Source organism: Phoxinus phoxinus (assembly GCF_949152265.1).
Source record: "Phoxinus phoxinus genome assembly, chromosome: 3".
NCBI lineage: Eukaryota > Metazoa > Chordata > Actinopteri > Cypriniformes > Leuciscidae > Phoxinus > Phoxinus phoxinus.
In genome coordinates, this window is record NC_136878.1 from 26,456,140 (window position 1) to 26,472,698 (window position 16,559).

Genomic DNA, 16,559 nt, shown 5'->3' on the forward strand with positions numbered 1-16,559 from the left:
ATACTTTTCTACCTGAATTCAGTTCTGACCAAAAAAGTGCCAACTAATAACGTTGTTGTAGTAGTTGTAATTGTGTGGTCACATTAGTGGAATTTCAGCATAATTTCATAGGTAAAAAGGTCCACTATCCATTCACTTAATGCGAAATTTGCGTGTTGGGAAAATATTTAGTCCAAATGCAAAATTCCTGTTCGAGTGGATTCCTATTGAAACAACTTAATTTCGTCCGCAGAACTTAGCTGAACACCGGTAAATGTGACCACATCTTAAGACATTTGTGCTGCTGCTCGAATTGATCCAGACGAAAGAAGCAAAAGATAACTGTTGCGCAAAGGTTCATTTGGACAGACTGATTAATTTAACAGGCAAGAAGTTATCTTAAACCAGCGATAGTTTTTGTCATTTTCTGGGATATTTAAATATATTTCAATCTAGGCACAGCCTTTGAAATTAATCAAAGCCCCTTTCAAGGAAAGCCAGTTCACTCAGCGGCCATATTTGCGATGCCTCTGAGCAGATATTTCGGGCATGTAACTCCAACTCCTATCTACTTTAATGGAAAAATACAGAAATCTCAAAAAATGCTCACCAATCTCACATTTAAATAACCTTTCAAATCAGCAATAAAATCTGACACGAACAGTCCCATAAATGGGACTTATGCTCTTGCTTTCTTATTCTGACTGTTTCTATGGGATCCGGGGCTTCTAGCAGCAGCTGCAGTGACGATTGGTTCTTTTAATTATAGGGCAGGACTTATTCTGCCATATTTTGCATTGCACTTTTTTTTATTCATAGTTATTCATAGTAATATAAGTGAACATATTAACACGATGGCAATAAAATATGCCTTTATACACTTATGAAATAGCTTTTTCTTGCTCTTTTCTTGCTCTTAGTATAATTTAGAGTAAGACAAGCATGAAACCCCCCCCCCCCACTATTATGAATATCCGTTTTATTGGTTCATCGACAGAAATACACTGGAGCACAAACATCTCCTGATCTAAACATACATACAGCAGTGGTAACTAGTTCAAGCTTCACCTGTTGAGGCTGTGAAGCTCCCTCTCTCCACGGACCACAGCAGTATATTTCTCTTCCTCTGAGCGGTCGTCATTCTCCAAGGCCACACGGGCCTTGTAGGTGGCACTGGCTTCGATCTCCTCCGCCAGCTGTGACGCACGAGCCTCGCGCTTGAGGAACTCCTCAGAGTTGTCTCGCTCCAAGGGAACCCTGGAAACAAAAGGAAAAAGCAGATTAAGAGACGGCACATATCCAGTAATTTAAACAAAACAAGATATTCATCAGGTCATTTAAAACACAGATGAGATGACTTACGTGTAAGATGACAGGCTGCTGTCATAGGTGGACTTCACACCGTATGTCTCCTCATTGTATTTAAACATCTCATCAGGATCCCAACCATTTGACTGAGAGGGAGACAGTTTAAAAAATGTGATTACAGCTTTGCACCATACCTCTCGTATCCACAGAAAAATCACAGTAAAGTGTGACCTCAAGTGGCTTATTGTGTTAAACATCTAAACGTTACTGCTTATGATACTTCTACAATGATCCAACTGCAATTTATTACATTAGGTCAAGCCTGATTTGTTTGACGTCTCACCAGATCAGTGTCAAGAGATTCCATGCTGCCCGAGATGTGCTGCTCCCCTCCATCCCAGGGTTCCAGATCCTTCTCTTTGTGCTCTCCATTCAGACGGGCACTTACCGCACTGTCAGTGAAGTTATCTTCACCAACACACAAAATAAGCAACAGGATTCATATAACGTGTATCATGGTGATGCAAAAGCACACAAATGATTACGAAAGAGACATAAAATGTGAGATATGAGTGACAATGAAGTACAAGTCAAAACAAGTGATGATTTCAAATGCCGGGTTCAGACTACACGACATTAGTCAGATTTTGGCACAATCCATTTGATGTAGCGTGTCGTGGTGATTTGTAAAGGGTGTCGGGATGCAATAATCAATTGTTTTATATCGTATAGTGTGACACCGTGGACGACAACTGACGCTTCACAACTTCCCGACAGAAAGACTAGCATGTTAAAAATTTTCCCGGCCCTCCACGACGGTTCCGTCACATTTGTGACATTGACCAATAGGAGCACAAAGACTCATCCGAACACAGCTTTCAAACATGCCGAAACGAAGTTTGTGGCGCTATTACAACACCTTTCGATGACATCACACACATTTCTTGTACACAACAAGAATTAAGGAGTCAACATCACATAATCTGACAGTAATTATCATAATAGACAATGTTGTGTAGTTTGAACCCGGGTGATGCAAATGGTGATGCAAGGGCGAGGCGATAAAGCCGATACAACTATATTCAATATATCTGAGCACACCAAATTACAAAAACATTTTAAAGGCCATGTTATCAGAAAAAAGATGGAGCTGTATTTATTCTTCTGACATCATGTTCAATTTATTATTGAAGAATTAAGCTCTTGTACCAATAACCAGAAAACAAATGGGTATTCCCTGTCAAAGCAGACAGGAAACAAAGTTTCCTGCTTATATTTCCACCATTGCTAATAGATTATTAAATCCTAACGCTTAAACTAAAGGTGCAGTCACATCTCCCGTCGTGTGCAGAGTTTCACGGAATCCAAACAATAGGAAATTTTGCACGAGGGCGAAGAATTTTCATGTGGGTTCAAGTTGGTTATGAGGCGAGAAAGCCGCATTGACCAACAGAAAGCGAATGTGACCGCACCTTAAAACCACATAATAAACTTGATTAATTCAACAGGAATGCTAATTAGAAAGTGAGATGCCTGAGAACATGACCTTCACTGGAGTAAGTCAGAGGTTAAGGGTCACAGAGAACTCAAGAGAACTCAGTAATAGAAAAGAATTAGGAAAGAATCAACATGTGTGGGTTTACAAAACAAACTGTGGAATCACACCAAGCATTTTGGTCCTTGTACATTTTTATCATTTCATTTCCTATTTGGAATAGAATAACGAGAAATGAAAAGACGGCTCGTCTATTTATTTTGGGGGGGGTTTTGTTCTCGAAAATACGATTTCGGCTCAACTTTTTCATAGACATACATCTTTTCACAAGTTTTCATTTAGATTTGTTTAGACTATTATAAAATCCTTATTATAATAAAAATGACTGTCGAAATTTAGCATTTTTGCAATTATGTCAAAATATTAGTCAAACCAGAACATGGTGTTATGAATGTTATATGTGCGTGTTTGTATTTATTCTGGATGTGTTTTGGAGTTATAACATTATAGTTCTCAAATCAAGTTCAGTTTTGGTTGCATGCATTGTTGTAAAGATAAAATAACGTTTTACACATTACATTTTCCATTGTATTGACTGACCTACACATCTGCCTGCAGACATCAAGCTGTGCAGATTCATTTATAGATTTAACAACATTAACATAAGCCAGAGGCGTCCAATCCTGCTTCTGGAGGGCCACTGTCCTGCAGTTCAGCTCCAGCCTATATTCCAACCTTAACAGTCTATGATTCCAACACAATACATTCTCAGAAAAAAAGGAGGTACTTTTTCAAAAGGTACACCTTTGTGCCTACATAGTAACTTAAAGGTACATATAGTTACCTAAAGAGTACATATTAGAACCTTTTTAAAGGGTTGCAACCCAGTGACAGCTTTTGAACCATTTTCTTCTGAGAGTGTAGCCTGGATATTTCTAGTAATCCTGAAGATTAGCTAGTTCAGGTGTGTTTATAGGGATTGAGCTAAACTTTGCAGGACATTGACCCTCCAGGAACAGGACACCCATGACATAGGCCCTTCACAATAATATAATGTAATTTTTCAATACCTAGTACATCTTTAAATATAGAGCACATGACAAATGGAGGGGACAAAAAAAGCAACAAAAAAAAAGAAAGAAGAAGAGTAAAGCCACCTTTCCACTGCACACGACATTCGCATACGATTGTCGCATTTCGCCCCCTAGTGTCAGTCGCACGGAACTTAGAAATTGGTCGTGAAGCAACCGTTACCCTCTCGGCTATTAACAATGGTAAAATGAATGCTTTTAATGAATGTAATGGAAGCATGAATATATCCACACAAAACAAATGACCCTCAATACATCTAAAATAAAAACATAGTAGATTTTATAGAGCTAATCAATTTAAATATTGATTTAATAATTATAAAATATTTTTTTCTGCCATAATTATTAATAACCGACATTTTACAGAAAATGCGTTTACAGAATAACATTAAAGAGTTAAAATATTGTTAATTCTAGCCTCACGCTCATAGTTTTGATTAGAAGAATACATCACATCCGGTCATACCGTCTAGCCGCAGAAGTTCAGATACTTCAACGGATCCAAAGCTCAAATCGAATCCGAATTTCCCGCATACGCATATGATCAAAACTCACCGCAGCTCCTGTACGACTCTCCATTGGAAATGAACGACTTCCGGTCCGACGGCTGCCGTTTGTCATGTGCAGTGGAAAAGCGGCTTAAGAAAGTACGGTCATACTTTAGTTAAGGGTCTAATTCTCACTATTAACTAACTATTAGTTACGACTTTTGCCTCAAACTCCTAATTGCTACTTATTAATAGTTAGTAAGGTAGTTAAGTTTAGGTATTGGGTAGGATTAAGAAAGAATAAGGCATTAATATCTACTTTATAAGTACTAAAAAAGTCAATATCCTAGTAATATGCATGCTAATAAGCAACTAGTTAATAGTGAGAATTGGACCCTAAACTAAAGTGTTACCGAAAGTTCTATAGTACAGTAGTTAGAAAATACTAACCAGGGCTTTGCTGGACAAACATTAAATGCATAAAGCAGGGGGAATAAACAATACTTTGAAATAAATTAACAAGCCTCAGATGAAGACCAACCAATTAAGCATGTAACAATAATAACTTTAAAAAGTGCTGTTTTCTTACAGTGTTAAGATGGTTGGTTTTAAATGATATATGATCAAATCTGTTCAATGTAATTGTAGGTTAATGCATTTGATTAAATTACACAAAGCAACATGATCCCATTCATTTTGGATGATTTGTGTATCGATTTAAGGCCTATAATACAGTTACTCTCCAACCGTGCTAATTTTGTCGGATATTAAGTAGCCTACATGTTCACGGGTTCAATTATTTTTTATATCTCATTCTTTTCATGTAAACCGAGTACACAATGCTTACAATCATACTTAACTTTATTTCTATCTATTTTTCACAATTATTTATTCAGGTGTGTCACACGTTTTATGAGGACTTTCCAAAGACAATGATTTTATACTGTATATTCTATCCCCTGACCCTACAACAACAAAAACATCACTTAGTATGATTTATAAGCTGTACGATTTATGTTGCTTTTAAATATAGAAATAATAAATAATACACCAAACTCAGTGTCAGCATACTGTATTGCTTGAACCTATTTAAGTGTCGTAAATTAGAGGCAAAGCTGCGCTTTATTATATGCCCAGGAACATCTATCTGTTTCAAATGTCAACGAGTGGTAGTTCGTGTGGTGGTGACAAATGCTTATTAAAATGGCATTTGGCAGTGAGACTTATTTCAACTGACAGAATTAAGGCCATACTGAAGACAGCCCGGTTTGACCAATCAGAATTAAGGGTCTTTCAGCGCCACCCATATGTGCGAATAAAATCTCAAAACCATAAACCGATTTGTAAACCAAACGAAAAATGAGAAAGTGTCAAAATCAAATTTTCCGTTTGTTAAAGTAAACAAACAAAAAATAATAGAGAAGCAGTCTTTTCATTTCTCACTATTCTATTCCAGATAGGAAATAAAATGATTAAAACGTACACAGACCCATTTCAATCTGTAGTTTCAAAGAATTGATAAAGTAGTTTTCATCCCAGCATTATGGGGTTAGAAATGTTGCATTATTCCAAATAAATAGATTAATATTCACAAATAAATGTAAAGAGTTTCGCAATTTTTTTTATAAAATTCACAAATGGAAAGATTAAGATCCACAAATAAATGTAAATAGTTTTACAAAAATTTATAAAATTCACACATAAATAAAATGAGATTTGCAAATAAAAAATATTTACAAATATTTTATTATTTTACAAACACAACTCTGCCTGACATTTATTTGTGAATCGCTTTCTGTGCGATTGTAAATCGCTGCACGCATTTGTGAATAGCTTCTTGTGCATTTGTAATAAAATTTGGATTTTGTTAGAATTAGACCATTAGACTGTGTATCAAGCCAAGCCACAATTTTTATGGGCCTTGGAAAAAGGCAGAGAAACAGCGCTTCACATCTCGGTTATGGGAACAACGCGTTATGTAAGCGTCACATTATTCAAGATATATCAGAAAAGCATCACTAAAGTAGCTGACTAATAAATAACTGGGTTCAACCTCGTGATAAATACATGAGTTTGTATAATAGGGGAAATTACTGTCAAACAACAGCCAGCAGCTTTTCCCACTCATATGCGATTTTTAATGTCGCATATGATCAGCTCCGTGGGTCTAACAATCTATAGAGCATTATAAATAGAGTTTTAAATATTCAATACCTGTATTACGATTCCATTTGTTTGTAGAGAAGATATACCGGTAGATGGGTTATTTTTAAACGTGTGACAGGTTGTTGGATTCCAAGATATCATGCATTTAAATTAAGTGAAATATGGCCAGCAGACAAGCGATGCATTTATTGATCGGTTAAAACACTTGATCACACAAATAATATTTCATATGAATCAGACTTAGGCCTAATAGTTTTTTCTTTGGTAAAAGTAATCTAAAGTAGGCTAAATGCATAGATGTATTTTTCAGCATTGCAAATTTTTATTTGCAGCATCCAACCCAGTACATGCTGATGCCGAGACTCGTACTGTTACATCATGGGTGGTCATTTGGGCTCATATTTGCCTTTCTACATGACATTTCTTTATGTCCTTTAGCTATTTGTCACCGCAATTGTGCTTTAAAAGGCAAAATCTTATGTTCTGTAATTTCTTACATCATTTTCTACCCCGTGCGAGGCAATCTACACTGGGCAAAGCGAAAGTGCAAATTTTGTCCTCGTGTAATTGCGTGTAGCAGCCGCTACTTCAAAAGAAGAACGGGCATCCGTTTACTATCAATGAATCATCGTGTCGCGCTGCGCCGCGTCATGTAGACAGTATCATATGAATTTTCTAAGGAGCCAGTAGTCAATATAAGTATGATTATGCAGACAGTTCATATCTGCAGCTAAGAAAACAGACGTCACGTAGGGAAAACTGTGTTAACATTTCAAACACGCTAGTTTTGACAACACAAACAGTTAATCTCAATTTGAACGAAGTGCCCGAAGATTATTATTGCTCCTTTCAAGGGTGCAATAATCAGTTCCCGCCCAGAGTGTAAAGCCAAACGTGATTGGTTGTAGCGAGAACGTGCTACGATTGGCCAGCTCAATGTGGCCGTTATCTGATTGGCTTGAGTAAACGGTGGGTGGAGTCTACTTATTTGCTGATTTCTCTGCAGGTCGATTTCAAAATCCACAGATGCGTGAGGGGTATTACAAATGCACAAGAAGCTATTCACAAATGCGTTCAACGATTTACAAATGCACAGAAAGCGATTCAAAAATAAATGCCAGGCAGAGTTGTGTTTGTAAAATAATAAAACATTTATAAATATTTTTTTATTTGCAAATCTCATTTTATTTATTTGTGAATTGTATACATTTTTGTGAAACTCTTTATATTTATTTGTGAATATTAATCTATTTATTTGGAATAATGCAACAATTCTAACCCCATACAACATGATTTGCTTTTGTTTATCGCTGTTAAACTGGCCTTGCAATGATGATTTCAATACATTCGTTTTTATAAAGGAAGAGGAGAAAAAGCATGCAAATGGATCAAAACTAAATCACAACCTGAAGAATTATGATCTCACACCAAGATTTATTTAGATAAAGCAATACTGTGGTACTCATGAAATGAAACGGGCCTCTAAATATGACATCATCAGGTGGGTTCATGATGCAATGACAGTCAAAATGTTACAGTAGCTACTTGCAGCCAGCTTTGAGCGGGTTCAGCACTTGTCTGTTGCTTGTTTGGCTTTTGGTATGGTGAATGACTTTTTTATCTTCACACAATTCAAAATCGAAATCTAGTAGCTCAAGTTATTATAACATTGCACAATTTCCCTCATGCTTGCTGAGGTGAAGTATTGTAGAACACAAACCTTCTGTAAAAGCTACCTCTAATTGATCTGTTAAATGTGCCTTTTAGGTAGCCTACTTAAAATAGGGGTGTTATTAATTAGTAAACTAATTTCTAGTTTTACCCAGCATGATCCCTGATCAAGCAAGATCATAATAACAAAAGCATTTCTGTGTCAAAATGCCTGCAAGTCTTGCACTATTCACCTACTCAAAGAATGCCGCAAGCAACTAAAAAAACAAACATTTTATTTATTTTTTGCATAAAAATACACTGGTAAAAGAAATAGATGAGTTGTATTACCTGCATCTGATGAGACTACGCCCATTTAAGAGAAAAAGACAGAATAAAGAAGGGGTCAGTTTGTGAAAGTCATTGAAGAGATTCAACTAATGCATTTCAGCAGCTACAGTGAAAGAGGATTAGATTGACTGAAAGGAGCAGTGGAGACATTAAATATACACACTTTAATGCAAACTGCAAATGCTGTTGTCACCAAAAGGATAAAAACAATTGATTTCATGCCTTATGAGGTTGTTCTATATCCAATATGTCAAGTATGTCTAGAATGGTCATTTCATAAGTGTGTTTTGTATTGCTGAAAGCAGTATGTAGTAGAAGCATTATAAATATTTTATAACGAGTGGTTTGCTATGTCTTTGATCCATCAAAATGTCATCCCATCTCATAACAACACATTTCGAACTCAGTAAACAAAACATAATGGCAGTTCTAGAGCAGGCACTGTCCATTATGATATTTCTGGTGGTCTGCATTTACACGATAAGGCTCACAAATCTGATTGTGTAACACTGACCACATCACAGATTAAGTTGATTGTTCTGGTATCTCCCTGTATATATGGTCATTACGAATAGGTAAGCTAAGATGGTCTTATTCTTTTCTGCAGTCATTTCCTGAAATAATACTCATTCATGTTTTTTTTTACATGATGTATTATGTACATTCAAAACCAGTTTAAAGTATGTCACAAAACTAATATGAGTCAATGAGAGATTTATGGGGAATTCACATATTTGTGTACTTATTTATGTTCATTTTCTAACATTTTAATAAAAAAACTCATCAAATGTAATAATCTGATGGCTAGACATCATTTCACTGCAGAATTACTTTGTTTGGACATTTGCAAATATAACAATATTCCCTTACAGTAGATATTAACCACATCAAATTGAGAAATAAGGAGAAATTGATATGTTGACAAAACAATGAATATGTATCAGATTTAGAACCAAAAATGTTCAATGTGAGTCTCTAATATCTGATTCAATATGTTTGCTTACACATGTGTAACAAAATCAGATCTGGGGAAAAAACTGAATTGCAAATACAGACATGGTTGCTTCGTATTTAGTGTAAACTTCTTGGTTAAAAAAAAGAAAGAAATCGAACCGTACCGTTCTCCACCCAAGGTTTGGCATGCACTTGCACCGCGGTTCATCTTAAATCTGACTACGCATCTATGATATTGTTTATTGAAAATAGTAACGTGTAAAACAGTCAGACAAAGTGCGGCTTCATTCGGGTAATGCATGTTTCAATCGTGAATCGTGATTTCCCTGAGAAAAATTGTGATATGATATTTCTGCCATATTGCCCAGGCCATTTTTTTTTTTTTTTTACCTATCTATCTACAGTATATTACACCTGTAAAGTAACCACCTAAGAAGCAGGGACAAACATTCATTTGACACAGTTCTCTTCTCACCTTTCTTGGCATAGTTGAGGTCTACATCTTTGAAATGAACTACCACTACATCTGAGGATTTGAAGATGATGCTCTCCACAATATCCTCACGGCGAGGGCCCACATTAGGTTCAACACTCTTCCTGTGTGCAGCATCCAGGACAATATCACACTACAGATGAAGAGACCAGCACAATTTAAAAAGATGGACAAATGCCAAATGTGCATAAAAAGTACAGTAAAAAAAAAAAAAAGCTACACAGTGATTTAAACACCATAGAACAGCCATAGAAATTCTTCTCCTCACCTCTGGGCCATAGGTTTTAAAAACTCCTTCGTAGATCAGGCCATTTTTAACCTTAAGTTCACATTTGTTTCCCTGTTGAGTGGTGAAGCACAAAGAAAATTCAGTATGATTGAATTGGTTTAATTTTGGTAAAGAGGTCGATAAAATAAAGAAACAGAAAAAATAATAACAGCTGCACAAACAAGCATTTTTATAACTTTACTAATAACTGCATTTGAACTCACCACAACTGAGGTCAAAACATGAACCATCCTCATGTTTGCATAAACTCCACTGAATGCCACCTTAAAGAGGGAAGGAGACATAGTCAATACTTATATTTAAATTGTATTACAGTTCTGGTCCTCTAACATAATAGGGCTGTCACTTTTGTGAGAAAAAATCCTGTTTGATTTTTGAGACATAAGTGATCATTGAATCGATTTTCCATGTCTAAAGACGTTTCTTAGCCTGGCAAGCCAGACCCACATCAAGATGTTAGGTCTGGCAACTCACTGTTGGCATGGCTCAATCCGAGGGGCGGGATAAACGATTGTCTTTCAAATTCTCTCTGCACGCAATAGGATAGCGCAACAACCAACCAGAGCAACGAAGAAGGTGATGTAGTCAGAGCGGCAAAGATCCGGTCTGGCAAAACACCGAACACATCTTCCTTTTTTTAAGAATGACTTAAATGCCGTTCTTTGTTCTATTCTCATAGAAAAACTTAACTCCAAGTCCTCCAGAGTCACGGCCAAAACCGATTCGAAAGAAAGCTGTTAGCCAGCAGCAGCATCAATTCTTTGTTTTCAAGGTAGCAGGCAACTCTGTCGTCATTGTTAAGCCCGCCCACCGACTCTATACACGATGTAATTGGCCTGACTAGAATTTTGCTGCCGCTAGGGTGCGTCTAGATTTCTAGGCTAAAGGTTTCCATTTTCAATGCCAAATATAGGCAAATCCACAGACAACTAACAGGCATTAGGACGAAAGTAAAGATGGCGCTTGAAATATATATTTCTGATGATTTATTGGCATGAAGTTTCGCGCACAATAACAAACAGGAGTGCAACATTCTCGAAAAACAATAAGCAGAGTGGACTGCCCTAACATCAATGAAAAACGTTACTGCAGGCTTCAACATGGCTGTGTTTACGATTAGAAATGTCAAAAAAATTTCGCCTGCGTAGGCGATTGTAGCCCGTAGCTCGAATCTGTATCTGTATGCATGAGACTGTCTGAATACCAGCAGAATTCACAATTTTTGTTGTAAAAAGAGACATTATGCAGAAGTATAATTTGCTGTTATGTGTGTTTGTCAGAGTCTGCAGTTGCTGTGTGACGCGCTCCGAGAGAAGGCCGTAAAAATCGCTTCCCTATTTTCGTTTTCGAAACTTGTGTTGGTTGGTCCGATCGATTGTGCAATCGATTTTCGAACGTAAAGTGACAGCCCTATAATTGTCAGAGCAGTGTTCAATGTTCTGATATCGAGTTCAACTGAGGACTTTTCAATGCTTGGGAAGCAAATTTTAGCTCGATTTAGACATTTTTGGTTGATTTAGAAAATCAATGTTGTGAATAAGGGAAATAAACTGAAAGAAAAGTTACAACTCACTGCAGTGGAAGGTCCTTTGGCATTGTTGCGTCCTCTGTTGGGAGGAAAGAAAACAACATAATTGATAAGCTTGATAGATAACAACTATAATCAAATAGAAACAAGGAAATGTTTGACATGCAGACAGTTTTCAGAGCCAAAAAAACAAAACAGTTACACACTCCTAGGAACAAGAATTCATGCAACACCGGTGGTGCTATCGATTGCACATGCACTGGTATACATTCAGAGCTACAATGAAAAGGGAGCAAAGGCATAATTTGCGAGTTGGATGGGAGTCCCCACCACTTTTTGCTGGGGTCGATATTGTCCCCACCCCTTTTTTTAAACATCTGCACGGATATACCCAATGCAAATGAAACATATCCAGTTGATGTTCATTTGTGTTGCCAGTGTAATATTGCCAGTGGGTGGAGTCAGGCTCTGACCAGGCATTGAGTAACCCTTTAATAGAGTGGTGCAGGTATGATGTAAATTTGTAGGCCAAAACGCAGAAACGAGTTAGCATTTTTGCACTTACGGATCAATCCTCGAATTCAATGTTTTTTTTTAATGGGTTTTTGGTTAAATGGATGAAATAAGGTATGTGGTGAACAAGCTCAAAATACTTTCATGTTTTATTCTACTAAAGCGCGAACCTTGCATTTATTTTGTACTTTTGCATTTTATATGTTGCTTTAGGACAGCAAAATCTTGTGAGCTTTTCGGGCCAATTTTCGTGTCCGGATCTTTTTTCTGATTTTTGACGTTTTATTATACGATATAAAATACATCATCAGTATTATCCCACTCATTTTTTTAAGCTATGCCTTGAAAAAGGCGGTTGCTAACAAGTGGCTAAATGAGGCTGTTGAGGACATTAAGCATCATCATGCTGAACAGGTAAACTTAGTCCTCTATTACAGCCTTGTTATGCTTACAATTGTGCTCTTATAAACTATTCTAACGTGTAATTATGTTTTTTAGATAAAAACTGAAAGAGTTGACTGAAGTGATGGTGACGTTGAAGTCGTGGGACCGTGATGTAGTTCGTTTATAGCTTACCTTTAGCTTTTTACTTCTGGGGACTACATTTGGACTTCAAAATTAATAAAACTAACAAATATATTGTATTATAGATATAGTAGATGGATGCAATAGGTCATGTTTATGTCAAAAAAGTGCTTGTGAAGTTCCCAAACAGGCTTAGGGGAAAATCTGCATTTCAGAGAGGACGTGATTCGTAGCCACTGACTGCATTATACCACAAACGTGCAAGTATGAGAGATCCTACATTATAAAGTGTTCATCTACACATTTAGGACGAAATACCAATGAGGTCTCTAATGTGCAGCAAGAATGAGTTCAGTGAGCATGTTCTGAATACAAACTATCAAGTGCTTCCAGTCCATTAAAATAAATTAGAGAATTACAGCTGTGAATGACAGTCCTCCTTTTTTTAGCAGCCAGACCACAAATCAAATGCTGCATTACAGGCGGTGTAGGCTTCACTGCACCACTCACGATTCCCACAGTTTCTACAAGTCATAATACTCTTGTTGTTCCGTGTAAACAAGAATGACATTTTTCACTATGCAGCAGCGCGACTATGTGATGCCAATAAAGGCCTATCTATCCTAGCTGTAGGAATACACGTTTACAAATACATTTACAGCTAAATAAAAACCGTAACAATATTGTTCGTGCATCACAGCACGCTCTAAGTAACATACTTACAAAAATGTCATCTAGCAAGGACGGACTTATACATGCAACCTCTTGGAAACGTCAAGGTTGAGATCTGACTTTCCCCTCTAGCGCCGCCACTCATCGGAAATGTACCCGTCTGACAGATAGTCCCAAAACGTTCGTTTCCCAAATGATTAGTAACAGGAAAGACGCAATTCTGCCCTAGTATCCTCAAGTAAACCAAATGCAAGAAAACTAGAACGGAAACTGGGTTAATGTCATTCTCAATAGTGACAGAGAGAGCTAACATGTGACTTCTCATATGGGAGGATGAATTCCCATAACGTCGATTCACAGGCCCTCAGACCGGTTTAAAAATCAGACCCGACAGAACTTTGTCGTTGGACAGATAAGATAAATAATAAAAGTAAAAATATAAGGTATCCGTAGCCACCAATTTTATTGGGATTGACACAAATTAAAGGGAAATTATAAATGGTGTAGAAATAATGTAATTATCGGCTATTAATGACCTCTTGATTTTATTTTGAGCAAATTCAAAACAAAAATATATATAAAACAACTAACGTTAGACTGTCATGCGGATAAATGCAATCGATTAACTTACTACCAGTATAACCAAATAAAGGTTGGCTAGTTAGCTGGCTAACAACACTGCTGCTATTTAAATTGTAGTACTATTAAAGCATTTCTTTGAACGTTATTCAAATATCAAAATCGATAAATCACATTAAAATACATTCCAAAACGATATAATTGCATCTGTATTGTGGGGAAAAGCTGGCACAGCCATATTTTCCCCGGCAAAAAGGCAAATCATCCTGAACCTATTCACCACAGCAGACAACACGCCCCTCTCAAATATTCACGAACGTATTGTCCGCTATCAGCAGTTATTTTTTAACCGTGATGGGTTTGTGCCCATTAACGTGTGAATGAATCCCTGTCCTGAGAACTTGGCCTATATCGGCCTATATCGGCCTACTTGCGCTCAATCCAGACCACTGCAAATTCACAACCTGCGTTTTTAAACTACGACACAAGTGCGGGCATGCCGCATCCCCCAGTAGGTTTGCGCTCATCCGTACTCCAAATTAAAATCCCGTTATGTTGCAGATTCGGAACCCACCTGCCTATGTTCTGGCGACCGACGCCTCCTCCTGCTCCCCCGGTACCGGAGGCCGCAGCGGCTCCGCTGTTGCTTCCGCCGGGTTTGCGATTACCACCGGCCTGCGGCTTCATGGACATGGTGATCCCATAAACGACAGCTTGAGCAGAGTTTTCTGACTGTTTGAAAAAAAACGTTTTACACCGCGCACGAGTGCGGAATATGCTATTTGACGTGTTAGCTGACAGTTGATCTAGTGACAGCCAACGTGTAAAGCTACTCCTCCAGTTATTCAAGTATCCACTAATGCTGCCTGCTACTTCAGCTAGCTCTGCTGATTTTTTCCCCTCCTAAACAGAGACGATTTAGTCCGTTTTAAAACCAAAGCGAGGTCGATCCATATGTTTTAGATGTCAACAAAAATACCAACCCAGTAATTTCGCCCTTTTTTGTTGTTATTTTAAGTGCGATATTCTCTCTGTGATATACACAGTTCACGCGGGGCTTCAGTACTGACCGATAGACCTAAACAGTCTGAAAAGCCACAAAAAGTGGCGGAAGGATATATATGTATATACACATTTCAGGAATGTGTGTACTCCTTTTGTCAGTTTCGTTTGTTCTAAAGAGAAATTATCCCCAGTAATTACTATAAATATGCACGGAACATGATACGTTATTTAGTTAATATTGGAAATGGATTCATGTTAGTTTTAAAGGAACACTGCTCTTATGTAGAGCGCACTACTTTCAGCAAATGCACCGATCACTTTGAGCGTTTGCGCTTTGACACTATAGGCCGGGTGACTGATGTAATATATAGCCTACTGTTAAATTCCTTAAGCACTATGCAGTTATTCTTCTCATTTAATCGTTTGAGTGTTTGTTTTAATCTATATTTCAAATGTATTTTAATCCTTAATCAGACAGTAAGTAAAACATATTTTAACCCAATTGAGGCCTATCCGGATAAAAATTTGGTCCTTTTTCATGTTGGCCTTCTGGTTTGAAAAATTATTTAAAAAGATATTTATTCACTCATATGTTGCAAGGTGGTTATATTCCTCCTTGGTTGGCAGTATCTGGGTAAATTCACTTCCCTTTTCAACATTTTGTGAAAAACTAGATCCATAGAAAAATCTAATTATTTTGATTAATGATATTTGCAAGAAGCACACTCACAATAAACATTACATTTCAAGAAATATGGGAAACCAGAGTTGATTATATGCAACATATGCAAGTGAAATATCAGTAAAATTTCAACACAATAAACATTCATATTTTAGTTTTTCAAAGAAAGTGTTTGTTTCCCCCATATATTTTTTTAGATAACTCATTCTCAGCTTCGTTAAATAGTTTGCCAGGTCTTCTTAAGTAATTGGAAAACCTAATTAAAGAGGTTGTTCCACATAAAGCAAGTCACAGTTCTCATGTAATATGGGGAGGAAGAAAGATCTTTCAAAAGATGAAAAGCATGAAATGGTGCAATGTTTTACAAAAGGCATGAAATAAACTAATATTTAGCGCAAACTGAATAGAGATTATCAAACTATCAAAAGATTTGTGATGTAGAGCACAGGACAACTCGGTAAGATAAAGGCTTGTTAAGGAAGGTTTCAAATGAATGTATTAAAAGGGCAGCTATAAAAAAAAGCTACTGTTGAGCAGCAAACAGATATTTGAAGCTGATGGTGTCTATGGAGTCCCAAGAATCTTTTCGTGCAGGCTGGTAGTTGTGCGTAAAGTTGCATTTTAGCCATCCCTATCCCCGAACTTACGCTTACAAAGAAAAACATTTACATTGGGTTTAGAAATACATGAAGACTCGTTTTTAAATCGTTTTTTTTTTTTCACTGACGAATGCTGTACAATGGATGGTCTAGATCAGAGGTCTTCAACCCTGCTCGTGGAGACCCATTGTA

General features: G+C 37.0%; 1 protein-coding gene across 10 annotated transcripts in view; it reads right to left on the minus strand.

Annotated features, from left to right (window-relative positions):
- atxn2 (ataxin 2) overlaps positions 1-15,190 on the minus strand; it is a 35,329-nt gene extending 20,139 nt beyond the window's left edge. For all 10 annotated transcript variants that reach the window (XM_079605836.1, XM_079605844.1, XM_079605843.1 and 7 more), the window contains exons 1-9: positions 14,656-15,190; positions 11,838-11,871; positions 10,468-10,527; positions 10,244-10,315; positions 9,958-10,108; positions 8,529-8,543; positions 1,631-1,755; positions 1,342-1,433; positions 1,048-1,236 (exon numbers count right to left, since the gene is read on the minus strand). In XM_079605836.1, the coding sequence (XP_079461962.1) occupies positions 1,048-1,236; positions 1,342-1,433; positions 1,631-1,755; positions 8,529-8,543; positions 9,958-10,108; positions 10,244-10,315; positions 10,468-10,527; positions 11,838-11,871; positions 14,656-14,774 (857 nt within the window). In that variant the 5' untranslated portion in view covers positions 14,775-15,190. The remainder of the gene's footprint in view (positions 1-1,047; positions 1,237-1,341; positions 1,434-1,630; positions 1,756-8,528; positions 8,544-9,957; positions 10,109-10,243; positions 10,316-10,467; positions 10,528-11,837; positions 11,872-14,655) is intronic.
- Positions 15,191-16,559: the final 1,369 nt, after the last annotated feature.